A 17,517-nucleotide genomic window follows, 5' to 3' on the forward strand; every position below is an offset into this window, starting at 1 on the left:
ATAAACGTTTTCCTGAAAGCATGGAGAGAGACCCATTTGATTCTCAGGCCTCTAGAACCTTTAGAAAGGCACGTACCCATTTGTCCTATTTTTGTCATACGTCCTGATATTTCATGAAAACAAGTGTGTGTGTGTGTCAGTGTGATGAGTGATTACAGTGGACAGTAATCCTGCAGATGGATTAGTAGGTGGGATTAGGAGAAGTGGGGGTGTATAACACTGCCACCTTTTGAATTGAAACAATTTGCAGCAGCATCTTGGGTGCTGGTTGGCTCCCCTCTGCCTGCTTCATGTACAGGACAGTGAAACATGCTTTTTCTACTTACCTACATACCTAGACTGACAAACAGGTGATGGCTAACCCACCAGACATTGTGGTGATAGATTAGATACAGAAGAAAGCAGTGGTGACAGATGTACTTCTACAAGCAACATCAGGAAGAAGGAGCATGTAAAGCTCAAAAATTATCAAGGGCTGAAAGAGGAAGTAGAGAAGTTGTGGAAAGTCAAGGCCTCAGTGGTACCAGTGGTCATTGGAGTGCTCGGTGCTGTGACCCCCAAACTGGAAGAGTGACTCCAACAGATCCCAGGAACAACCTCAGAGATCTCTGTCCAGAAGAGCACAGTCCTAGGAACAGCTAAGATACTGTGCTGAACCCTCAAGCTCCCAGGCTTCTGGTAGAGGACCTGAGCTTGAAGTGAAAGTGGAACCGCTCATGTGGAACAAATAGGGCTTGATGGAAGTTATATATATATATACACATATATATTGCTGTGAGTGTGTTTATTTATGAAGTCTTTGTTAGCAAATGAATACACAATGGACAGGACAGACAAAAAGTGAAAGGTCATATCTTTTATTATACCTTTATTTAACCACATAAAAAACCCATTGAGATTAAGACTTCTGGTGACCTGGCCAAGAAAAGCAGCAGCATAGTTATAGTGGACAAGACAAAAATAATAACAAAAATAAACATTAAATATCTATAAAAATGCAAACTATATGAAAATAAAGTGTAATAGTTATGACAATAACAAAAAAGCAAATGACAATTAAAATTTAAAAACACACTCCTGACTCACATTAGTTTCAGACTCTTCAGCAAGTATTATTTCATCTTAAGTTCTTAAAGACAACAATAGGCAGCAACTATTATCCTTTCTTAACTAAACTGGATTTAGGAGCACAACACTATGATACAGGGGGGATGCACAAATGGTGTAACTGAGGTTCAGTAATACTGAATGGAAAACATTTTTGAGGGTGACTGACTGGGAAATGGAAAACAGATTTCAATCTGGATGTCGATCATTTAAACATGAATTTATTTTACTATTTTAGAAGCAGCAAACCAGTTTCTAAAGAAAAGAGGAAGTAAAAATAATAAGAAGATTGCCTTTTCTCAAGCATTGATAATTAAGTCTAGAAATAAAGCTTTTAAAAAGTTAAAAAGGAATTACACTACCCAGACTATTATTGAATATAAAAGGTTTCAAAGCACCATAAAGCAAAACTAAAAAAAAGTACAAAAAGAGAATTTTGGAGTGGGGTTTGTAGTTTAATGGGAAGAAAAAGGAAATTAGGAAAGTTTAGACTATGATAAGAATATTGAATGAAATAAAACAAGAGTTTGGATATCCAGTTTTGAGGAAATAAATGCAGTTTAAAGCAATAGTGATGGCAAAAGCTTTTATTAAAATTAATAGTTCAAATAGTATTAATGAAGAAGGAAAAAGAGGAAGGCAGAATACCGTAACAGAGAACAGAGTTATTAGAAGAAGAGGAAGATGAAAATAATTAAGTACACTATTTTCCAAAACTGTATTCAATCACGCACTTTAAAAATCTAAGATTTCAGCACCAGGAAAAGCTCAGATGTGTTATAATAGAGTTTGGGAGAAAAGGAAACTACCAGAGTTGTGGAAGGAAGTCGTAGTGGTACCAATACAGAAACCAGGAAATACAAAAATAGGGAAGTATAGACCAGCTACTTTATTGTCTAACACTTGCTAAATTATGGGAAAAAATGATACATGAAAAACTAACATACTATGTAAAGAAGAAATAATTATGTGACATTATCGGAGTGGTTTTAGAAGAGGAAGAAACATGATGGATTAGGACAAAATGATTGTAATAAATATGTCATAGAAAATGGGACACCACAAGGAATAATAGTGAATCCATTATGTTCATTATGTCACCTTACAGCAAGAAGGTCACAGATTCTCAGCTGTGGCCTTTGTGTGAAGTTTACATGTTCTTCCTGTTCATTCGTGAGTTTTCTCCGCATATTCCAATTTCCTATCACAGATAAAAACATGGTAGATTCATTAGCAACTCTAAATTGTCCTTAGGTGTGAGTGAGAGTGTGAGTGGTTGTTTGTCTCTTGTGTCTCTCTACTGGACTTGCTACCTGTCCAGGGTGTCCCCCACCTCTCACACAAGGACTGCTGGAGATGGGCACCAGCTCCCCACGACCTGGAAAAGGGAAGCAGGTAAAGAAAATGGATGGATAAATGAAAAGGGGATGGGATGGTCAGCATTTGTTGATAATGGGGCTTTGTGGAAAAGAGGAATGAGTCTGGAGTTTATTGTTAAAAAAAAAAGAAAGCACTTATGGCTGTTAAAATGTGGTCAAATAAATGGGATTTAAATTTTCAGTAGATAAGACCAAAGTAATATTTTTTACAAGGAAAAATGTAAATAACAATATTACAGTTAGATTATATTGACAAAAACTAGAAAGAGTGAAACAATTTTAATTTCACTGTATATGGTTTGATAAAAGAATAACATGGGCAGTGCACCTTCAAAAAGTTACTGACAAATGTAAAATAAATAATAAACATGAGATGTTTAAATGAAAGAGACTGAGAAGCAGACAGGCATATATACACAGGATTAATCAGATGAAGCAGCAGACAGGGCAGCAAAAACAGCAACGAAGGCTTAAATCAGCTTTACACTATCCATCAGGAAATCAGAAGCAAGAAACCTCGTCAAACTGAAATTCAAGGAAAAATGAGAAAAACAAAGGGAAGAAGACAGATGGTGGTTTCACAGAATTCAAAATCGAGTGGGAGAAATGAAAACAGGAGAGAAGAACAGTGGTCTTAACAGGACATTCTTCAGAATCCAACACAACAATACAGGTGAATCACTGGGATAACTGTGGAAAAGAGGAAACAACAGAACATGTCGTTTTGGGCTGTCAGAAATAAGAACAGAAGATGGATGATGAATACATGATGAATTTAGAAAAATCAAAGAAACATTTAATATAATAAATATACTACAGAAAGCAGAAAGAGTCAAGACATAAAAGTATCCGAGTTGGGTTTTTTTTAGAAAAACTAAGCTGGTAAACAGAACCTGATTATAATCAAGATAAAGCACAAGTGTCAAACTAAAGGCCCACGGGCCAGATCTGGCCCTCTGTAACATTTTATCTGGCCCCCAAGATGACATTTAGATTTCATTAGATCCGGCCCTCTAGTCTGGGACAGATCGAGTCTTTGATTCCTATTTTGCTTTAAAAAACTGAGCCTAATTAGTGAAGTTTTCTCTTGCCAGTGACTTAGAAGCCAATAATATATAGTTTTAATTTCTGTATGATCAGGTTTTTGTCTGTTTTAATGTTAAAAAATTCATTTAAAAGCTGAGTGAGGCGTAAGAAATGACTGCTAATGATGTGCTTTTTGAAGTTTGATCTATTTGTCTGTGTTCATTAAAGTCTGTTTGCTTTAAATTCTGTATAATCTGTAACTGGGAAAAGGTCATTCTTATTTCTATATGAATGATTTGACATAATACATCTAAAACCAAGGTTAATTTATGTAATTTTTAATAAATATTGATCGTGATTGGCCCTTGTCTAGGACCACATTTTTAATTTTGGCCCCTTGCGTCACTGGGTTTGACCCCCGTGAGATAAAGGGTCTGAGCCTCACTCACTCCACACCAGGTGGTGGCGGAAGTGCGCACCGACCGTGTCTGCACAACCGCCAAAGAGAAGAAGAAGAAGACGAAAAAGACCTGTTCGAGATTCTGTGAGAGAAGTTGAGCAGGTTAAATGAATAAAGCCCTAAGCTCGGTGGTCCAGGATGCTCGGAGGGTCGTACTCGTTCGTGGAGGACAGCTTCAGTCGGTTCCCGTCGCAGAGCAACATTTACGGGCTGTGTGAGGCCGGGGAGCAGCAGCTGCTGGCCGCCACTCTCAAAGGGAAGGTGGTCTGTTTCCGGTACCAGGAGCTGCAGCAGAAAGTCCGGCCGGTGGCCAAGGAGGTCCAGTTCACTTATATACCAGGTACCGGCACCAGCAACTAAACCGGCTTTCTGTTTGTTTGTTTTTTTTAAGAAAAACTATGATCAAACATGCTGTGTTCGGTAAATAAACCCAGACTTATTTCTCTAGTTGACGCAGAAATTGTATCTATTGATGCCTTCAACAAGTCTTCGCCCAAAAGAGGCCTGGTGGTGGGCATCACCTTTATAAAGGTACAGTATGATCAACGAAATAAATGTGGGAGTTTGAACTTACTGTTTGAGATGTGAAACATTTCCAAGCGTCTCCGACCATCCAGGAGCACTCCAGCTGTAAGCACCGGAGCAGTCCTGACAGAAAATATGAGCAGGTCTGAAAACTTGGGATGTGTGGATCAGTGGTTAGAGCAGTCGTCCTCTAATGAGAGAGTTGGAGGTTCAGTTGTCCCTGGGAAAGACACTGAAGCACTCATTGTAGTCTCCATAGAATGATTTATTCAGATTAGCTTTGTAAAGATGTATGAATGTGTGTGGACAGGTACATGAGGGCACAGATTGTGTTGTGAAGCGCTTTAAGAGGCCTGGTTGGCTAGAAAGATGCTATATAAGTACAGTTACCAAAGTAGGTGGAAAACGGCCAGAGTCGGTACAATGTGGGTGGCAATGAAATAATGTGCATGGTCTTAGATAGATAGATAGATAGATAGATAGATAGATAGATGGATAGATGGATGAATCTTTATAATCCCTGCCTGGGATTTTTTTTGTTGCAGTTACAGTAAGAAATACAATAACAAATTGAAAACATGATAATCAATACAGTGCAACAAAGTGATTAACAACTGTACAAATAAAATTATAATTGTGTAAACTATCAAACTGTGTCAAAATGTTTTACAAACCTTCCCAAAGAAGACAGAAAACAGTTCTGCTAGCCGTGTCTACATAAATAGGCCCTGAAGTCTCCAACTACTCTTGGAAGAGTGGCAGCCCAATGAGAAAGTACTGATGGTTGAACTCCTGCAGGACTCTGGAGACAAAGCTACGCCTTTCCTGAATATCTACTGTGACTATGAGCCTGGGTCAGAGTTCAACCTGGAGTCTATTGCACGTGAGTGAGGCATAATGTGCACGTGTTGCCTGTGGTTGTGTCTTGTGTTCTGATGGAAACGTGTTCCTCTGAACAGAAAGCTGCCTGAATCTGGAGCTGCAGTTCACTCCGTTCCAGCTCTACCACACAGAGTAAGTTCCCATCATTCTGGGTGACTAAAATCTCATTGTTAGGGTTGATTCTGTTCAGGATCAAAGAACAGGCCTTTAGCACATGACTGCAGAAGCAACAAATCACCAAATTATGTAAAAAATATTAGAATGAAAATTTAAGACGTTGTGTTCCCATTTTATGCCTAAATACCGGTAGTTGTACTGATTTGTTACATGATGACGTTGATGCTGCTGTGACTCCCGTTCTCAGTGGAAATCATGTGGTTCAGAAATGTTTGAATGAGTCTATTTTTAAATATCAGCACATTTCCTGTGAGCAGCTTCTTTCAGCGTCAGGATGTTGCATGGATGATAAATGCCAGTGACCCCACCTCTCAACAGAGTGCAGTGTCCTGATGGAGGCAGTGATACAGTGTTTCTGCTCAGCGGCCATGACCAGAGGATCCACCTGTACAAGGAGGTCAGATTTACACACACTGAGAAATCTTGAAATGTTGCCATTTTTCTCAACAACGCCAGTTCTGAAGATGCTGGGATGTTGTGTAAAACATAAATTAAAAGCAATGATTTGCAAATCTCATGAACCTATATTTTATTCAAAATGGAACATAGTAAAGATATGAAATGTTCAAACTATGAAATTGTACTTTATTCATGTGACCCATGCTGTCACAATGAGGATTTTTTTCATTTTGAGGCATTATTTCATATTATTGTTGTTTATTGTTTGCACACAAAAAAGAAACGATACACATAAAGGAAAAAAACAAACAAACAGGAGAAATCATAAAACTCAAATGGTCATACAAGCACAACAAGTGTATGAGTTAGTTGTAAGTAAGAAGGATATGTACTAACCCAAATTAAATTACAATAAGAGATATGGTGATAAATTCAACTATTGTACAAAGTTATTAAAGTCCTTTTTTAATAGGGTTTAACCTTTTTTAAGATGATCTTACACACAAAGTTTCTTGTCAGTATAGACACCTAAAACTTTGTTGGTGAAACATTGGAAAGTAAATTGTTATTAATATAAATTTTTGTTTTTTCTGGGTTGTAAGTTTTATTGTTCTGGTGTAGATTCTCAGTCATCCAGGCCATGATAAAATTCAAAAAAGGTTAAAAAACAAAAACAACTGGACTTCTATTCTGTAGTTGAAGACGTTTCTCTTCTCATCCGAGGAGCTTTCTCAATTCAGAACTAGAGAGTGTGGAGTTGGGCTTTTAAAGCTGAGATGTGATGAAAGCTGGACTGCTTGCAAATTGTTCTCACTCTCCTAACAATAGAGGCTCGTTAGGGTCCTTGTTTGTCTGACTCACTGATGGGCTCGGTTTCTCGGTTACTCCAGCAACGTAAGGAATGACAATGTTCTTTCCTCTGTTTCTCTCCTTGTTCTGTTCCGTGGTGAGTTTCGTGGATTTCCTAGCTGACTTGACAAAAGCCCAATTGGGATACCCACATGTTTGGAGAGCTTTTTTGATGTGCTTCTGTTCCTTTTCCTTCCCTTCTGTCTTCGTGGGGATGTGTTCAGCCCGATGCTGTAGAGTTCTGATAACAGATTTCTCTCTATTTCTGAACTGAGAAAGCTCCTCGGATGAGAAGCGAAACGTCTTCAACTACAGAATAGAAGTCCAGTTGTTTTTGAAGTCTTATTGTTATTTTTAAAGAAGGTAAAAATACATTTTTTAACATTAAGTGAAACCACTCAGCAAATTGAATGAGCCCAGAGTTTGCCTCATTAATAAGTGAGTCAAGGTTACTATCAGTAACAAAGGGATTGGTGTCAGTAAATAAGATAAATAAGATAAATCATTAATGTAACAGTAATAGACCCTAAATGCTTCATTGTGGAACTCCACATTGTACAACATTCTGCTGTGACAATTTATCATTAAAAATTACAATTTGCTCTCAGTTGTGTAAATAATTTTCAACCCATCTCAGAACCTTATTTTTAAAACCATAAGAAGACATTTTTGACAAGATTTCACATTTCACAGTTTCAAAAGCTTTTGATAAAATATTGAAATATTTCAAAAGCAGTTGACATATTTTCTCTCTGTTGCAAGAGAGCCATGTATATAGAACAATTCTTTCTAAAACCATACTGATGCTCATGCAAAATATTGTTTGCTTCAAAATTCGATTGTTTACCAACCCCTCAAGTATATTAGAAAAGCAAGGGAGAACTGATATAGGATGATAATTTGAAAATACAGATGGATCATCGCCTTTAAACAGTGGGATAACCTCGGCAAGTTTTAGATCCTGTGGGACAATACCAGATTCAAGTGACAAAGAAAAAATCAATATTAAAGGAAGAATAATTATAGGTGCAACTTTTTGTATAAGATAGGCTGTAATTTCATCATGACCAGCAGAAGACTTTTTAAGATGCATTTATTAAATACTTCTATTAAATACTTCCTCCCACAAGAGTCCCAGAGGGACACGGTCGAACGCCTTCTCCAAGTCCACAAAGCACATGTAGACTGGTTGGGCGAACTCCCATGCACCCTCAAGGACCCTGCTAAGGGTATAGAGCTGGTCCAGTGTTCCACGACCAGGACGAAAACCACACTGCTCTTCCTGAATCCGAGGTCCGACAATCCGACGGACCCTCCTCTCCAGAACCCCCGAATAGACCTTACCAGGGAGGCTTAAGAGTGTGATCCCTCTGTAGTTGGAACACAACCTCCGGTCCCCCTTTTTAAATAAGGGGACCACCACCCCGGTCTGCCAATCCAGGGGAACTGTCCCCGATGTCCACGCAATATTGCAGAGTCACGTTAACCAACACAACCCTACAACATCCAGAGCCTTAAGGAACTCCGGACTAATCTCATCCACCCAACATAAATGTTTATCCTTCAAAAATGAGGATTAAAAAAAGCCCTCCAAATGAGCTTGGTACTTGGATAGGATCTTGTGTTGAAATTGCAGTTCAACATTATCAACACTTTGTTCTCAGCTTGAGATGTTTGATGGGTCCGAACTCCAATGGTAGTCGGGATCGTTTCCCCCAAAGTTCTACAGAGAACATACTGACTTTTCCTTTAGAAGACTGTAGGTGGAGCTCTGCAGATTCAAAACAGAAATGTTTGACTTGTCTTCTGATACTTAAAGAACTTTTGATGGACATGTCAGTGAGGTTTAAACATGATTATTATTGGAGGAAGTTTACATGTTTTCATGAAAATAATAAATTCTGCCAATGAACTCTTTTTTTTTTTTTTTTAACTCTTTATTTTCAACATTTTTGTATCAATAACAAACACCCCTCACCTCCGCACTTACCTGTGAATAAATAAAGAAATGACAAACAGGAAAAAAACCATTAAGATAAAATGAATAATATAAGAAATAAGACCCATCACATGTAAGTACACATAAGTCAAGCCACATCACCGTGGTGCTCAGATCAGAATGCTCTGACAGAAAGAGATTCCAGGTTACTTCAAATGAGCCAGCCTTACCAGCCAAAGTTCAATGAAATGTCATATTGGAATAATTTAAAGCTTCAAGGTTAACAAAATGTGTGTGTGTGTGTGTGTGTNNNNGGGGGGTAAATAATAAATTAAAAGTTTGGATCTCTGTAGTGGGTTTGTCAGGTCCAATCAGAACTACAATCAGCCTGGTTCTTGTTCTTGTTTTTAACAGAATGTGTCTCTGCACCAGTTTGAAGAGCAGCCGGTGGAGAGGCTGTTTCCTGAACTCCAACAACTGCCCAGCAAGTTAGTTACTCAGGACTGCTCACACCTGTTTTCTCCTCATCACTCATTTTAGGCTCATTCTCTAATCCTGATTTTTTTTTTTTAATGTTACTGTTTACCTTATTGAAAACTTTTACTCTAATTGTTCTGTGTATCTCTTGGATCTGTGTCCCCTCTGCCTGCATACAGTGTGTTATGGTTGGATATGTTGAGTGTAGCTGGTGGAAGGCGCCTCTCAGCATTTGGCTGTCAGAATGGCTGCGTTGGACTGGCTTTGGTCAACCAGAATGGACCAGGTACTATTGTAAGATCAACACCTAACAACAATAAGGAGAGCAATTATGATGCTCCAAAAATGGTAGTAGGAAAGAAGACTGGGAGAGGAGGAGAGAGAGCAGGGTTCTGACACAGTCTGACCAGGTTTTTACACGTTTCTAAGTCCGGATACATATAGAGAAAAGAAAAGTAGACTATGGAAAACACCCGTGTTTTCAGACTTTTTTCTTTCTTATTTCATTTTGTAAAGTTGACTCTAAATAGCTTCAAAATTATAAACCAAGGTCTTCCAACATCTGTTAGCACTCAGAATATATGGTGAGGATCAGTGTAAGCTACTACCACACCAAACTATAGGTCAACATCTAAAATTCACTGAGTTGTAGTGTTTCTTTTAAGTAAGTTTGCACAGTAAATTGGCAGCCATCTTGAATTGGGTTGACTTCAAAAGTGCATCAGTTGTAGATGTAAATCTAATGTTTACTTTCTGCACGTTTCATTAGAATTTGTCTAATGGTTCATTATAGATTTTGCTAACAAACACAGAAACATTATCGTCTACCTTCACCTTTTGGCAGCAGGTGCTATCATTTTTGTATTAGACAGTTTTTTACAAAGAACGCTGTGGCATAAAAAACAGCAGCAGCAACATGAAGCCCTTCTGGAGCATCAAGGGGACATGTCCAGCAGAAATTATGTCTTGGCCCTGTTCAGACTAGAGGTTAACATCAATCAGGTCAGAATTAAAGTCTGTTTCTCCAAACTGACCACTCTTCTGTCATAACTGAACATAAAGTTGCTTTGTTCTGTTTTAACAGAGGTTCTACAGAGCTGGCGGGTTCAGTTTGACAGTCCAATCTCCACAGTGTTGCTGTTCCGACTGAGCTGCAGAACCATTGAACCTAGTGGGGAGAGAAGTATGTCACCCCTCTAGTGAAGTTTGATTTGTTTTTGGGCTATGATGTCTGTGATGATTGTTGGTTTATTTCTGTTCTAGGTGAGGAAATTGAGGGCTACAACCTCCTGATAACCAGCACCGTTGAGATGGCAGTTGTCTACAGGTTGTGTCACACAGAATCAGAAAGATTTCAGACAAAATGTGTTCATTTAACTGAGAGGGTGGAGCTAATCTGTTGTTTCCTGTGTGTTTGCTCAGAGATGTCCAGAACCACGGTTTGTCCTGGTCTACGTGTCTCTCAGGAAGTGATCAGTCAGACACTGTTCTTTGTGCGCTGGTCATTGACCTGGACTTTAATGGGCAGAAAGAGGTGCTGTTGGGAACGTATGGACAGGTATGCACAGAACCCCTCCATACTGACGGGCCATGCACTTTAATCTGTTCCTAAGAATCTGTAACAAATAGCTTTCAGTTTGAAGGAGGAGTTGTTAGATGCAGAGAAGGCTTATTTCATGTCACCTTCAGATCTGGATCTTACCCCCTACCTCTCTATCGTGTAGGAACTTCTTTGTTACAAATTCCAGCCATCAGGTCGTGAGAGAGACGGAGAGTTTCAGCTACAGTGGAGGCAGAGCTTCAAGAGTCCCCTGCTGTCTATCATCTACTTGGACCTGACTGGGGACGGTTTGAGAGAGCTGGCTGTCCTCACGCTGAGGGGACTGCACATCTTACAGGTGTCACTGACTGTCTAATGTTGAAGGCTGTCTCATGAACCAGTGGATGGATGCATGTCTATAAATGTTTTAACTTTTGGAGTCAAACCAATTTAAGATGGCTGCCTTAGCTAATCGACCTTAGCAAGCACAGGAAATTCTCTAACTCAGCCAATTTTAGAGAGATAGAGGTAAAAAGTTAGTGGTAGTATCTGAGAGTCATCCCCAACACTTACATTGAGCACTAACTGAACGCTCAAGATTTGTTTTTAAACCTTGGCCATTAAACATTGGAGACAACTCTGCCTGTCTGTTAGCAAAATATCTCATGAACCAGTGGATGTATTTTAATGAAACTTTCCGAAAGTAATCATTGGCTGTACCTCTCCAATGGACTCACTTTTGAAATCACCCTAAATCAAGATAGCTGCCACAAGTAGCAATTTTAGGCTATTTGGAGCTGTCAAGCACCCCTACATTTTACTTGGAACCCCTGAAAAATAAAGAAACTAACATGATTTTGTGAGAATACGTAATCCTCAAGTCTTAGATTTCATTTTAGAGACAAAATGTTGACACGCCCAAATGAACCACAAATCAGTGAACTGATTATTTTATCCAAAAATTAAGTGTTAAAAAGTCACAAATTTGAATATGCTTCTTTACTTTGAAACTGGCTTTTATTTTGAAGGTGTACAGAGTTAATTTCCTGCCAAAATGTTGCACACACTCAAAACATATTTTACAAACTGTCCTCAAATACAAAACAATCTCTTCTGGCATACAAAACAATTCCACACTGCGGCAAGTTTCTGCCGAAAGTCACGTGATGCCTTAGTGAAATTAGGCATTCTGGCCCCTGGACAGCAGGGGGTGCCATCGAGACAACTGAAACGTGCTGGGAGGATTTTACACGTTTTTAATCGTAATTTAACAGTTTACAGTATAAAACAACAAGAGTACCGATTCTTTACAATAGAAAATTACAAAAGGCAATTCATAACACAGAGAGAAAATAAACAGAAAAAGGGCATTAATCAAAGAAAGTAAAATGTGTTTTATGTGTGCAACATGTTTTGTTTGTTTGCAATGTTTTGGCAGGAAATAAACTCCTCAAGGTGCCCATTTCCATTTTTCTGTATGAGTGCACTCTGTAGGTGAACAAAGTTGACAGATGCAAGTTGCTCCAAGGAATGTTAGCATATCCTGAAACAGTAAGACTGATAAAGACTGACTGTTTAAGCAGACTGAACATGGTTTACTGAAGTGCATTTAACAAATTGATGCAATTATTTTATTTAAGAAATAATGACTTACTTATTACGCTTTGCACATCAAAAGGGGAAAAAATACATGTTAAAATCATCTATCTAAAAAGCCAAGATCTGAAAATAACCCAATAGTGGCTCCAACAGTTTTTTATACATCTCTCTGTGGCTTTCACTAGTATTTTTCTAGTAATAGTAGTGTTTCACTGTAAACTATTTAAATAATACATTTTTAACTATAAAGTCAAGCTACCTGTATTAAAAATTACTTTAGCAGCTTATTAAAGACAAAAAATAAAAGGTTTAATGGCAATAAAACACTCAGCCTTCAGATCATAAACTTTTCACTGTATAAAAGCAACATTTGGATCTTAAAATATGAAACAATCTTGACATGTAGGCCACATGAAAAAAACTGCAAACAACTTCTGATAGATTTTAGGATCAGATTTTTTTTTACTTCTTAATTAGTTCATGTGTTGATGTCTGTGACATTCATAATGCACCTGTGACCTGGGAACGGGGAAAATGGATCAATGTTCTCCTACCAGAGTGGAATAAAAATCCTACAACTTCAGTAATTAAGGGTTAAAAACAAGGATTGGGGACACAAGTTTGAATTTATTGTGGATTTTTAAGCCTGCGGTCCAGATGTAACTTGCTAAGGGACATTGAAGCACATATTAATGAGGGTGTAAGGATATATTTTAATCTGTATGTATAATTCTGACCCAGTGTGGATTAGAGAAAACACACAAAAAAGTCAAACTTGTACATTAAATTCTTGTTCTTTAAAACCATTGAAGTTGTATGTTGAAAATCATTCCACCTTGGAAAAGGAATGGTTCAAATTGTTTATTTTAAACCCAAAATGAATGTCACAATCTTGCCCATTCTGAGCATGTGTAAACGTCTGACCACAGCTTTGTTTTGTCTTTCTTTCAGCAGAAGCATTTTGTTTTGCCCACATCAGTCAGGACAAACTGAACACATGTTAAGGTTTTGTTGGTGTAAAACTGCACTGTCCCACAGCACCATGAGCCTGCTGACTGTGGTGACATTATATAACCAAGGCTTCTTACCAACCTCCAACATTTGGCCTACAGTGTTTCTTTGCTTTATTCATTTGAAGAATACTCTGTAGTACTTCAGTACTGTGAGTTGGACGGTTTTACATATATTGAGCTAAAACTTGATGTGGTAGTAACTAAGAGTCATTCTCAACACAAACTTCAAGGAAAGTGCTACTATTATTCATTGCACGACAACTTTGCTTAAAACTGTTGGAGCCAACATTGTTTGTCTTTTAGCAAAATATCTCATGAACCATTGGACAGAAAGTAATCACTGAATGAACATCTACAACTGATTACCATTTGGAGTCAATCCAATTCAAGATGGCTGTCACTGCTAACTGACTTAAGCAAACATAAAAATGACTATAGCTCAGTCAGTTTTACAGATATGGAGCTACATTTGTTGTGGTAGGAGCTAAGAGTCATCTCCAAAACATACTCTAAGTTCTAGCAGATTATGGGAGATCTCACAATTTCAAAATGAATCATGCAGACTGTCATTTACAAGGTTTGACCAAAACAGCTATAACTCATCATTTCTCAGCATAAGACGATCTTAGTTTCAAACTCTTGCTTGAAAGGTGAGGGATAATATGCATTCCTTTAATTTATATTGTTATTATTCATTTGCAGACACATATTCATACAACAAGTACTGTTGCCTCACATTGTCACTATGTGTGAGTGAGAGTGTGAATGGTTGTCCGTCTTTGTCTCTGTGTCCCTGTGATGGACTGAAGACCTGTCCAGTGTATGACCAGCCTCTCACACAATGACTGCTGGAGAATAGGCACCCTCAGCCTGGTACGGAGAAGAGGGTAAAGAAAATTGATGGATGGATATTAATACAGTAACTCCGTCTCAGACTTACTGTGACAGAAGAACTGAGATCATTAAACTGCTGACCTCTGCTGGCTGCATACTGTATGTGTTCATCTGTTTGACTGCATTCTTCTGTAGAATAGAGGTTTTTTTGTAGTTTAACATACAAGGCTCGCTCTTCTCCATTTCTGTCACTCAACGTAAATGAATCCCCATAATCATGTCTTTAACAGTGACCATTACATGCACACTTTGAACTTTGTCTTCCTTCAAAAATCTTATGTGTGACTCATTCTTGTGTGATGTCTTTCTCTTTTTTGTCTTTTCAGCACAGCCTTACTTGCACTGCTGATCTGGTTCTGAATAGGCTCGCCCAGAAGGTGTTGTCGCTGACAGCCAGCTCTGAGCTTTCAAAGACTGAAGAGACCAACTTTCCAGCTCAGATCCAGGACGGCACCACTCAGACACCTTGATGAGAACAAAGAGACAGCATTTTGTTTGTCTGCTCTCTTCATGGCCTTTGTCACACAGTGGGATGATTCTCGGAGGCATCCTCATCTGGTGCACCTCAGCTGACTCTTTTCAATGAGGAAGAGCAGCGGCTCTACTCTGAGCTTGCCTACTCTACGTAGGAAGCTCATTTCAGCTGCTTGGATCCAGAATCTGGTTCTTTCAGGCTTGATCATGCCTTTCGGAGTGTTTCTAAAGGGTCATAAAAATCTTAATAATCCTGATTTTAGGCCTTAAAAAGTTGTAAATATGCCCAGATTGTACATGCTAGATCCTAAACTATATTTAACTACATCTTAAATTTGTATGTTTATTCATTCATCGCTTTTTCTATCAACTTTTTTGAGAAATATACTGACAGCATTCATTCATTTTGTGTGTTGTAGTTCTGTCTGAGGTTTTCAAGTTTTATTATGCTGTAACAAAACTACAAATGTGTCATGTTCATGCTCATGATGCTCAATGAGAGCCTGAACCAAATTATCAAAAGGAAGCCACTGCACCTTGTAATGGCAGAATTTACTGTAGGGTAACACCTGTACATCCATTTCTAGGTACCTGAGATTCCACTTCATGGGGCATGCCACAACACAAGATTCATTGAAACATGTTAAAGCTAATAAAAGTTTTATCAGTATGGTTTATATTACTGCATTAATATTTGAAATAACTATACTAAAATGTTGTGACACTGAATACAAGTGTGGAAATGGATGGGCCATTCATTTATTTACTTAACTGGAAAGTTTAAAAAACAAAGATATGTAATAGTTCACTGTGGCTACAATGTTCAAAGAAAATATAATCCAAAATGATTTATTTTTTTAACTACATAGAAGACATGTATTGGCAGATATACTGGTGAAAACAAGCCTGTCATTCATGCTGATACTTGTTTAAACTTGAACTAGAAAAGTGAAAAAGTCTGTTTGTGTATGCATTTAAAACTTTCATTATATTCCCCAGTCAGTCTGTGTCTGGGGAATTGTGGACTTTGAACAACAGGACAGTCTTGGCACTGGGGGGGGGGAGCAGCCAGGTCAAGGTACTACAGCTTTGTTGATCAGCAGCCTGCAAGTAAGAAGAGCAAAGCAAGGCTGCAGAAGAGAAAGCTGGACTATTTGGCAAGCTTTAAAAGCTATGGACGATAACTTTTGTTACTGTAAAAGACATTTGGGATTGACTAAAGTTATTTTTATTGGTGTAGGTCTTAAATTTGAATCATGTAGGTCTAAAAAAAGTCTTAAATTTAACTTGCTGAAACTTTCCGAACCCTGCTCTCAGCTTAGCTCCTTCTTCAGTATGGCAGAGTCTAACAACACCCTAATTACTGCAGATACATCTCCGCTCCATCCTACTTGTTACCAAGACTAAATCCTGACCTGAAGGGAGCATTCCTCCTTTTTTCAGTTAGGAGCCAAAAAGCAGAGGAGAGATCCTAAGGTTCCATGACTGCGTCTTCAGATCCTGTCCACGAACACCACAAACGGGATCGGAGTCGAGGAAAACAGCCCAGGAAGAGTCTAACCCACATTCTCGTCTTTGTGCCGAGGATGTGAACACAACTCTTGCTTTGGTTATACAGGGACGTAATAGCTCTTAAAGTGACCCCAGCATCTCATGCTCCCTCAGCACCCCTCACAGAATGCGTAAGGGAATATAGTTATAATCCTCTTCTGGATCAACAAAACACATTTAGACTGGAGAATCAAACTGTCATGATTCCCTTAGCAACTCTGCAGGGGTAAAGATCTGGTCCACTGTTACACGACCAGGATGAAAGCCACACGGCTGTTTTCTCTAAAATCCACTTGAAAATTATACATTTTCACATGTTTACAGTTGCTGAAGGAAAAAAAGACAAAGTGCTGTTTTACAAACATATAACTCTGTAATGAATCATTAGAGTCATTTGTTTTGAAAAGTATGTTTAGTCATTCTGAGAACAATGAGAATTACAAGTATGGGCTGCCTATTATAAAAACTTAATTTATTTATGTTTTAATTTATCAGTTACAACAGAAAAATTGGTATCTAAAAAAATCCTAAATTTAATGTTCACTCAAATAACTTACAAGGATACAAATATATTACTAATTTAAAAAAAAATCTGATATATTATTTTTCACAGATATAGTTAAGGACTCACTTAGGCCTCCATAAATCTATAAATGAAAATGTTTTTCCCTCTTCTTAAAGGTTCAGTCTTTTCTATCCAGTAAACACCACATGTAAGATTAGTTTATTACAGTCTGAAATGAAAGAACTTAAAGTTGTGTTATTAAGTTTTTATCTTTATTTCAACCTTCAAGTAGGTTTTGCAGCTTTTAACAAAGTTTTTTGTTTTTAACAAGAAAAGGGGCTGAATTTGACTGTAAAGGTTGCAGACCGTGGTCCACCAATAATATTCAGTACAAGCCAAGCAGACCAGTTTTATATCTGACAGTGAATGTTAACCTAAGCTTAACTAACCAATGTTAACAAGCTGGAGCATTTCTGAACTGATACCTGGTGGTTGTTTCACAAAACCTATCAAAGGAATTAGGCTAGGGTTTCTGGTTAACCTGGTTTAATCTATCCTTGAGTTAACCCGGTTTAATCTGTCCTTGAGTTAACCCGGTTTAATCTATCCATGAGTTAACCCGGTTTAATCTGTCCTTGAGTTAACCCGGTTTAATCTGTCCTTGAGTTAACCCGGTTTAATCTATCCATGAGTTAACCCGGTTTAATCTGTCCTTGAGTTA

At 38.1% G+C, this 17,517-nt stretch overlaps 2 protein-coding genes across 5 annotated transcripts in view; one reads left to right on the plus strand and one right to left on the minus strand.

Annotated features, from left to right (window-relative positions):
* Positions 1 to 17,517, minus strand: part of LOC108248434 (synaptotagmin-like protein 2) — a 281,347-nt gene that overhangs the window by 96,116 nt on the left and 167,714 nt on the right. The window lies entirely within an intron of this gene.
* Positions 3,987 to 15,144, plus strand: kptn (kaptin (actin binding protein)). Its single transcript, XM_017428319.3, has 12 exons — positions 3,987 to 4,312; positions 4,421 to 4,503; positions 5,296 to 5,380; positions 5,457 to 5,511; positions 5,875 to 5,953; positions 9,158 to 9,231; positions 9,400 to 9,506; positions 10,305 to 10,403; positions 10,484 to 10,547; positions 10,643 to 10,778; positions 10,945 to 11,118; positions 14,593 to 15,144. The coding sequence occupies exons 1-12, from the start codon at positions 4,111 to 4,113 to the stop codon at positions 14,734 to 14,736; spliced, it is 1,302 nt and encodes a 433-aa protein (XP_017283808.1). The 5' UTR covers positions 3,987 to 4,110; the 3' UTR covers positions 14,737 to 15,144.

This window comes from Kryptolebias marmoratus, linkage group LG2 (assembly GCF_001649575.2).
Source record: "Kryptolebias marmoratus isolate JLee-2015 linkage group LG2, ASM164957v2, whole genome shotgun sequence".
NCBI lineage: Eukaryota > Metazoa > Chordata > Actinopteri > Cyprinodontiformes > Rivulidae > Kryptolebias > Kryptolebias marmoratus.

What these genes read in the sequence shown, in the direction of transcription:
- kptn (XM_017428319.3), top strand. Translation starts at nt 4,111, where the DNA reads ATGCTCGGAGGGTCGTACTCGTTCGTGGAGGACAGCTTCAGTCGGTTC. An exon ending in CAACCTGGAGTCTATTGCAC is followed by an intron (nt 5,381 to 5,456) that starts GTGAGTGAGGCA and finishes TCCTCTGAACAG; the next exon opens with AAAGCTGCCTGAATCTGGAG. An exon ending in GAGATGGCAGTTGTCTACAG is followed by an intron (nt 10,548 to 10,642) that starts GTTGTGTCACAC and finishes GTGTTTGCTCAG; the next exon opens with AGATGTCCAGAACCACGGTT.